The sequence below is a fragment of the Odontesthes bonariensis genome, chromosome 12 (genome assembly GCF_027942865.1).
Source record: "Odontesthes bonariensis isolate fOdoBon6 chromosome 12, fOdoBon6.hap1, whole genome shotgun sequence".
Taxonomy (NCBI): Eukaryota; Metazoa; Chordata; class Actinopteri; order Atheriniformes; family Atherinopsidae; genus Odontesthes; species Odontesthes bonariensis.
Window position 1 is genome coordinate 31528190 of NC_134517.1, and position 9922 is coordinate 31538111.

At 41.1% G+C, this 9922-nt stretch overlaps 1 protein-coding gene across 5 annotated transcripts in view; it reads right to left on the bottom strand.

Annotated features, from left to right (window-relative positions):
• The window catches only part of lrch1 (leucine-rich repeats and calponin homology (CH) domain containing 1), an 81439-nt gene extending 77666 nt beyond the window's left edge, over positions 1 to 3773 (bottom strand). For all 5 annotated transcript variants that reach the window (XM_075480114.1, XM_075480113.1, XM_075480112.1 and 2 more), the window contains exon 1: positions 3377 to 3773. In XM_075480114.1, the coding sequence (XP_075336229.1) occupies positions 3377 to 3602 (226 nt within the window). In that variant the 5' untranslated portion in view covers positions 3603 to 3773. The remainder of the gene's footprint in view (positions 1 to 3376) is intronic.
• Positions 3774 to 9922: the final 6149 nt, after the last annotated feature.

The following is a 9922-nucleotide window of genomic DNA, read 5'->3' on the forward strand; positions in this document are numbered from 1 at the left end:
ATGCGTGACAGAGCTGCAGCATTCAACCGCTGTGTCAGATGAGCGTGAATATGTCTCACGCCACCTTCAGTTGCTGAAAAGACTTCCCACAAAGGACACACAACCGTGTATCCCCACTTACAGCTCCTCCAGCAAGTCTCCTCTTTCCTCGATTCTCTCCCCTCTCCAAATGCATTTTGGGAAGTGAGACGGAGGGGAGAGGAGCCGAGGAGGCTTATGATAGTCAAATGAGATGAGCGTACACACAATAGCACTGAGAGCCAACACGCGACAACGAGCCACACCAAAGTAATTCATCTGCTTTTTCTTTTTAGAGTGTGTGTCTGAATGGAGAAGTCATTTAAACAGGCTGTTAATGGTGTATAAATAGAATAATACAGCTCAATGCAACATGTCTGCAAACATAAGAAATCAGCACTTTTACATGTCACCATAAGTAAATTCAAACGTGAACAAGAAGCTGCTGAGCCAGGACGTGTACTATTAATTTCCTGGTTACAAATGAGTGCAAATTAATTTCTTTCAAAGAAAAGCATGCGTTTAATATCTCGTACTTTGGCTGAATTAAATATGTTAAAAAAAATCATCGACCGTCTTCTTCAATTTAAACTACTGTTCAGTAACCTGTAAAGGAGCAGTTACTGCATTTAAAACAGAGGAAACAGGCAGAAATAGGTCCAAACAGAGGGTCCTGAAAGAGGTTCCACTCATGCTACAAGGGCTGCCTTTTCCTTCAGCATCACAGCGGCGACCACCCGAACAAATGAAAGCCTTTGGAAGTGGAGAAAAACCACCTTTAGTGGGAGGAAAGTGCACAGCAGCTAGCTTGACTTTGCATTTCGGAACAAGCTGAGGCTTGTGCAGATGCTGATATGAGACTGAGCTCATGTGTGTTTGTAAAGGCGTGCGAGCAAAGAGGCAAACTGCTGCTGCACACTTCAGCTGAATTTCATATATATATTTAATTGTGTGTGGGTGTGTGTGCATGAGCAGTCCACCACGTGTTCATCCGTCACAGTGACTCACTCTGTTCTGTCTCATCTAATTTGGTTTCATGGGGGTTGGTCGCAGTGGCCGTGTGATCAGAGATGACTCCGTCTTCAATCTGCACACGGCCACTTCCCAGTTCCCACCACCAGCGTTATTCACTCCGAAATGAGTGATTTCCTCCTGTGCCACTTAAACTCAGACACAAAGGCCCGCAGGTTAAAACACCAGCTGCATCAGGCCTGTAAGTCTAATCCCTCTGGTAGCTGCAGAATTGGGATTGGCTGCGTGTTATTAAGTCGGCGAGCCATTAAACTGACACTGATTGAAATATTCACAGCTCAGTTAATGTGAAATCTCTTCCTATTTGTTCAGCGATTAGAATGCAAAAGAGAGAAATAAATAAATATGATGCAAAAATGCAAACATGCACATTTACTCACAGAGGATGGGAGGCAGAAAGACACAACTCAAAAAGAGCACAAAGACCCCCATTTAAGAGGACACTGTGGCCTTGATTAGAGTCTCCTGTGAAAAAGCTTTCAGTGACGTGTGATGGACTGAACTGGATAACAATCTTCAGCAATTGGATCCGTACTTACGCTCAGCTCCAATCTAGATTTGACATTCTTCGATTTAAACAAAAACACATGGAGACGTAAAAGCAAAAAACAAACAAATCTCTGATCCAAATGCAAACCAGTACAAGACAAAGCAGCAATAAAAACCACAGACGAGTCCAGTCATCTAACAGCTAAACTCTGTGTGTGTGTGGCGGTCACGGCAGAAACTCAAGAGTTTGTGTACTGGGTAGAATTTCCCCAACTAAAACTGACACAGTCAAGTTGCCCTGATATGTCGGTCAGTAAAGCTGACATTTATATCACTTTACTACCATTTCCAAAAGGTCCACATCCACGCTGTCACCGTGTTCCTGTAAACGTGCTCCACTGCAGTTATGTAAGCCGCATTTCTTTTTTAGCGTGCATGAACACAGCAACACAACGTGAGCCTTATCCACGCTGCTCTTGGGAGAAAACGATGCTCGTGGGGTTTAATAATCAGTGCCTCTTTTACCGCATCTGGCTGTGGATCAAGTATTATCTCAAAGGCTGGACGTGCAAAACAAAGAACTAAATGCATGGAAGGGAACAAGTAGAAAACATGTGAAAATACAGCGCGTACTAAGCCGTTAAAGTGGGATGCTGCTACTGACATAACATAAACAGGCTCCGGCCAAGTCATAACTGATTTCCTGCTTGTCGAAGCAAATCAGTTTACCCAATTCTGCTCCAAATCAGGATGCAGGAGAACCTACAGGTAACGGCTGTTTGCATGCAGGGAGCAGAGCTGGGGGTCAGTTTGACATAGCCAGCTCCATAACCGACGATCACACACACCTACACCCCACAGAGATCACCCCCCCCCCATTTAAAAACCCACCCTGACCACTGATCAATGCAGCAGGCAGTCAATCTGCCTGCACTCAAATGTCTGGGATCTACTTTCCTGTCAAAGAAGGAGGAAGCAGGTGCTGCTTGACCTCCTCACTGGAATTGAAGTCATGAGAAATGTCCCTGCCACTTGCTCCGTTTCAACCATATGCAAAAAATAAAGGGCTTGGAAAGCAGCCATCGCTGAGCCTTTATCAAAAGAGAAACCAGAAGTAAACAAAAACGTGTCGATCTGGACGAGATTATGCAACACATCAACATTTTTGTCCAGAAATGTCATAAAAATGAGCTGTTTAGATACAGATGAGGAACTTATGCCTGATAAAAACTCTATTTTCTAAGATAAAATAGCACAAATAGGCTGTCTGGGTTCATCCTGCATCCCATGCCTGTTTACAACTCTACATGGATAAAAGGGAAGTGGTGGGGATTTCCACTGAGGGCCCACTGTGAACAGTCTGATCCGTGATAAACGCTCTCGTGCCCACTTTCACTGCAGCTCTCCATAAGCACACATGACTTCCAGTGATTTACTGTAAACTGGGAACGCAGGGACGCGTTTCCCACGAATGTTTTCCATTATAAATCACATATCAGAGTGGCCTGTCAACTGGCCTTTTACACGAGAGTTCAATGCAACTGCACCGGCTCAGGAGGAGCAAAAGTTGCAAATACACGCACGAACTAACAAACTCCACCTGGGTTATGAGCTCACCTCCTCGTGCAGCTTTAAGCACAAACGTTTTCACGGGTTTAATGTGAATAAATAACGGAAATGTAAAAAAAGGTTTAAAAAAAAAAAAGAAAAAAGCACAGCGGTTAGCACGTTGTTGCGAAACAAGTCGTCTCTGACGGAGCAGAACCGGTCCCCCACGCAGGGATTTATTTTCAAAAGCTATCCGGGGATCTAAGCCAGAGAGCAGAGAGCTCCTCACCTGCATCCACCGTATCCGTCAGGTCGTGGTTGGCGGCTGTCCGGGGAAATTCCTTCAGTTTGCGGCAGCTGAGGTTGAGGACACCGCTGGCCACCGCCTCCTCCAGCGCCCGCTCCAAACCCCGGTTGGGAGGCAGGTTGGCGCAGCCGATGTGAGTCTGAATCGAAGGTGAAGAACCGAGCTGGGCATGAGAAGGGCGAGCCGACTCCGGTCCCAACGTCGCCATAATTTTTCCGCCGCTCCGCTGCTTTCGTGTCGGTTATTATATCCAAAAGAGAGCGCGGGATCAGATAACGTGCTGGCAAACAGCGGGAGGCTGACTTCCCAGGATTGCCGTGCCGTGCCCTGCCGCGCGGTCAGAATCCTCCTTGCTTGTCGCCGCCGCGTCTTCCTCCCAGTCTGCGCGATGCGTCAAGTGTCAGAAGTGCGAACGTGGCGCAACATCCGGTTTATTAATTTCAAAATAAATCACACACCATGATGACCACCAGTGACTTGCAAGTGTCGCAGTCGACGTTTGAATAGCGTCACCGATTTGTTGATTCTTTAGATTTCTAATTTGAATTTTTTTAATGTTTTGACAAACTTACAACAGGAAAGTTGTGGAGTAAAAACTGAACAAAAAGAACAACAAATCAGCTTCAGTAAAGTATTAGCTAAAAACTGAGTGTAAGAAGTGTGTTTACATTGAGCTGTCCCACCACAGGATGTATATTCTAAAATATTTTTGGCACAATCAGTATATTATTCCGTCTCAGTAATCTCACAAGTACAAATTTGCAGACTTTCTGTGAGTACTTATAGCTATAATTTTCAATAACATTGTAAGATTACAATTTAATTTCACTACATTTTCATCATAAAGACTGCATTAATTTTACATGAACCACCTTTCTCCCCCGTTAATCTATGGATTTAGACCGAATAAAGCAACAACGAATATTCTTGGAAGCCTCAGTAGCACAATGGCCTGTCAGCCAGAACATCAACCATGAACTCTGCGTCTATTGAATGAATGCAGCTATAATAGAAAAAAAACAGGGAAAGGACAATAAACCCTTTTGTTTTTTCCACAAAATGAAAAGCAACAGTTTTTATTTTGAAGACGCCTCTAACGTTTCCGTTGTGCCTTTACGACACTTTCAACTTTTTAAAGCAACTCACTGCGGCTGCGCTGTGGATGTTGCAGATCTGAAATTTTGAAGTAAAAATAAGACAGAGATGGGAGCTTGGTTAACAGCGACCTCTGGTGGATAAAGTAGCAGATAACATATTATGTGTGCTTTAAGAATAATAACTACATCTTCTACAGCCTTTGTCTAGGGAAATGTGCACTGTTTTATTCAAAATTATTCTAAATATATATATATATATATATATATATATATATATATACATGTTGAAATCGTTGGCTCATTTTAGGAAAACGCCTAAACAAAAAAAGCTACAACAACAGCAGGTTTTTCTGTGTAGATTTTAGGCTTTTGCTTTGACCTTTAGAGCATCCCGAGATGGGTGTTTATTGAAATGTTCAACACGTTTTAGTAGTTTGGGGATTTAGTTTTCATCTTCAATCTTTAAAAGGTGCTATTTTAGCACCTTGCTGTACCTGTTTATTGTGTACTTAGAAAGATAAATTATCATTGAAATGGTCCAGATTTGAAACTTCTTTGAACCCCAGGACTCACAATCGTCTCTGGAGAGTTTGGTGCCCAAAGTCATGATGTCTCATGATCAATTTGAAATTATTTCAAAATGTAGCTGTTCAGTTTTGATGCACATAATCTCATTTTATCTTTAAATGGATCTCTAAACCAGGAAATGAAGGTATTAAGGCAAGTCAAGGCCATTTTATTTTATTTTATTTGCAAGGCCATTCAAAGTGCTTTACAGCTACAGTTACATTAACACACTTCAGTGTTAACAAACTGTACTCCGTGCCGTGTGAGGTGATTGTGACAGATGCTTTGTGACATTACAAGTCATGTTAATTTCATTGACCACACTGTAGAATACCGTTTACAACACAACTGCACACGTGCATTATTCTTTGCATCTTGATTTTGCTGCAGTGAGCGTAACTATAACTTGTTTAATAAACTGATGTTGAAATCATTCCCAATGCATGTATATGGCTAGATTTAAAAAAAAATCATAAAAAATCCATTTAAATTGTTTTCTGCAAACTCCACCAGATTCTTGTTCTACATGTCCCCAGCTACCTCTGTGGTGATTTTCAAGTTCTTTCACTGCATCTTTTTCTAATAATCTGATGCTGAAATCATACCCAATGCATGATGTGTATGGCCAGATTAAAAAATTCATAAAAAAATCAATTCCAGTTGTTTTCTGCAAACTCTACCAGATTCTTGTTCTACATGTCCCCAGCTACCTCTGTGGTGATTTTGAAGTTCTTTCACTGCATCGTTTTTTTTAATCGTGTGTGATTCCTGCTCAGAGGTTTGAGCGAAGGAACACCGAGGTAGGAGAAGCAGAACAACTGAAGGTTACGGAAGACTCAGCCTGCAGCAGAGCGTCTTTGTGCAGCCTGCCAGCTGTCTACTACACTAATAAAATATTAAGATATCAATGACAGGACTTTAAAAGTCATTCAGGTACATACGCAAAACATTTCTTTCTGCTCGTCCACCTTCCTTCAGCAGATTGGAACCTTGGATGACTGCTCAATGTTGTGCTAAATCTGACAATGCAGCTCTACTGTTAGAAACTGATGCTAAAACAGGGGGGAAATTATTCATTTTTTAGATTATCCCTAAAAATAATCAAGGTTTTTCAGCTCTGATAAGAAGACAGAAACGGCTCTGAGCTGCAGGTGTGTCTGTGTGTGAGAGCTTCACTGCAGAGTGGAAGCGCTGAGTCACCTGATTACATAACCAGCTTGTATCAGCAGGTTTAAAGTGCTGATCTCTGATTACCTCATGTGTACTAACACATATTTGTACTCGCACACTTGTGAGAACCTTTATTGACTCAATAAATCACATATCTCTGAGACTAACTCCGATGTTGACCTAGTTCTAAGAAACTGTTTTAAAAAATCTTAAAAATTTCTTCTCCCTATAAAAATGTTGTTTTAAAAAAAAAAATGTCCTCACTTGTTTAATTGTGCCCAAAAAACGTGTCACTTTTCTAAAAAAAATATTCTACTCTTTGTGTTTCAAATTGACACATCTCTTAAAAGGCTTATTTTGGCATACAATGCTTTCAAAAAGTGTCACGATTATCTAAATATTTTCCACTTTCCAAAAATTTCGCATGTTTATGCATTCAGTATAATTTCTGCTAAATTATCCTCATCTTTTAAAATGTGTTACATGAACCCTTTTTTTAAATTGTGCACTTTTCTTAAAAGTCATCGGTTTCTAAAACCAGCTTCACTCTTTGATGTCCTCACTCACTTTGGATTTGCTGACTCTCCACAAACACCCACGCTTAGCAGAAAATGACCTTATTTCCTTAAATTGTTGCGTTTGCATGAAGCATTTTTGAGTAGTTACTCTGTGTGACTCAATCACAGTTGAGTCAATCGTCCTTCTTCCAGTACATATGCGCTGGAAGTTAGTACAATAGCCTGAATTTGAGTCAGAATTTCTGAAACTTTAATCAATCAGACAAAAGAAAATTTAATTAATAATTATTGAGAGCAGCTGCTGTTTTGATATACTCTTACACTTGTCTGTTAGGCTCATTTGAGCAAATACATGCATTACATGTACATGCAACTGTGTTATCTGGGTGTGTTAGTCCAATTTTCAGACACATTTTAATACGTTTTAAGGCAGACTACGACATTTACATGCATTTTAAAAGTCTGGCTTCGATGGTACCGACACAATTGAATTTGTTCTATTAACATGCTGACTGTCTTCCCTGCATTAGACAGCGCTGTCAGTGTGGAGAGTCAAAGAGGATTCCTTACCTGTGAGTCAATCTAACAGCCTCTAAGAAAGGTGCCAAATGAATATCTTGATCAAAAATAACTCAAACCTAAAATATTGAAAAAGCACAGGTGCTGTATGGCTCAGCTGGTTGACCGTGTGTCCCCTATAGAGAGGCTGTAGTTCCTCATTGTAGCCCACTTGGGTTCGAGTTCTGGCTTGGGCCCCCCCTACATGCCCCCCCACTCTCTCAAGACCCTTTATCCACTATCAAACTAGGGCCACTAATGCCCAAAAACCTTTTTAAAAAAAGAATAGTTGTTTAAGAAAGAATTTTGTTGTGGATTTTTACACCACATCACTTTTGCATCAGACATTTAGTCTCTGTTACGATATTTTCTTCACTGCAGAACATCTGTGTTGTAACATGGTTTGCGGTCTGTGTAACATGGATCATCTTTCTACACAGTGTCACAAACTCACCGTGTCACGTGAACCCGCCTATTCAACTTTCTGATGTGAGTGTATGTGTAGCTCTCTGACCACTGTCTACGTAAGGTGAGACACAAAGTACTTGTAAGTGCACTTAAAAGATCCATCCATCCATTTTCTATACCCGCTTAGTCCGTCGGTCGGGTCTCGGGGGGGCTGGAGCCCATCCCAGCGGTCATCGGGTGAGAAGCGGGGCACACCCTGGACAGGTCGCCAATCCATCACTGGGCCACACAGAGACAAACATCCACACACGTGCTCACACTCACTCCTAGGGACAAAAATCACTCAAAAACTCTACCATCCAAAGAATGCCCTGAGTGGATCCAAATGTTCTCACTTTTTGTAAATGTCCTGGTTTTCCTAAAACATCTTCACTTTTCATGAAAGGTTGTTGTATATACATATGTATATATACATATATATATATATATATATATATATATATATATATATATATATATATATATATTTAAACATCTTCCCAAGGGCTCCAAATGACCCACTTTCCATAAAATCTGCTAATTCAACCAAAAGTTGAAGCAATAGATTGGCGTTGCACTAGTGGCAGGTTGCCTCAATAGCTCTGGGCATATTGAGTCTTTCTTTGCATAGTCTTTAGATTTTCTAATTCGCTTTTCTCTGTGAAAATGGTTTGGTTTGGATGCTGTGCTGCTGGAATCATTTCTGCTGGTAATTTTGGCACTATTTTACATTTGCAAATGTGCTTTACCATGGCAACAAGAAAGTTGTTTACCTGTTGGAGCACCTCACTGAGCTTTTCCAAAGCCGAAGTAATGCCTGGTACCTGACCCCAAAACTAAAGGAGTTGAAGAGGACACAAAGGAGGAAGAAATTTGAATCATTCCCTTGATCATCATCGAAAGTGTGTGATCACTGGCAGAGGAAATGGATGAACCTAGATATCTGAGAATGCAGCAAGAATATCTGTTAGGCATTATCATTTTTACTCTGAGACCTGGCTGCAGGACCTCTCTACTCAGGTTTAAGACTATGAGCAGAGAGAGACTGCAAAAAAATGTAAAAAAAAAAAAGACATTAGGGAAATTGAAAAAAGCTTTTTCAACAAAACAAGTTTTAGACCAAAAGGAAGAAAATTATTTATAGCAGATGAACAGTATCTGAAAGTGATATCCAAGAGAAAGAGGAAATGCAAAGACCTGAAACAGGAGCTGAGAGATGCATCTGGACCTTCAGCTGATCCATCTGCTGTTGGCCCAAGCCTCATCAGAAATGGGCTCCATGGAAGGGTGGCTGTCAAGAAGCCGTTCTTAAGGAAGGGAAACAGGGAGAAAAGGCTGAGCTGTGCCAAAGGACACAAGAAATGGACTGAAAATCAGTGGCAGCAGGTCTGATGGAGGGATGAATCCTCCCCAGAGCCCGGAGCTCAACATTACTGAAGCAGTTTGGGATCATGTTGGCAGAGAACGGAACAAAAGGCAGCCCACATCCAAAGAAGAGCTTTGTGATATCCTTCAAGAAGCCTGGAGAACTATTCCTGAAGACTACCTAAAGAAATTAAAAGAGAGCTTTTCTTGAAGGGTTCAGGCTGTGTTGGAGAATAAAAAGGCTCATATATTGACTCATGTGCTGTATATCTATTTATGTTTGGGCTCAGGGCCTTTGCACAGAACTTAATTTATTAACATCCAGTAACACATCCTGTCTGCAGAAGCTGCTTGCTCTCTCATGTTAGTCTGAAAGCATAGCACATCTACATTTAGACTGCAGGAGGCAGAGAAATCTGAATTTCATTTTATATTTGTGTATCATGAGGATCAGTCAAACCCACAAATTTTCAACTCTGATATAAACTTCCTCTTTCACCTTCAGCAGCTGTCAGCTGATGTGTCAGTCCACTGAGCGCCGAGACATCATTAACATTTCTGCTGAATAGAGTCTTTGCAGTTGAATGTATGGCTGTTGCTATGTTGGGTAAGATGCACCATTTTTAACTCTGAATATGATCTGCTGTGAATTTCTCTGATGACGTGGGTGGAAACCAAATGTCTATGTCATTCACTACTATTTTGATTCCTGCTTTTGATACTGAGCACAGAAATATTTCCAGACTTTTGTGTCATATTTTGAAATAAAAAAAAAGAAAAATGAAAGCATAGTTGAATGTTGATTA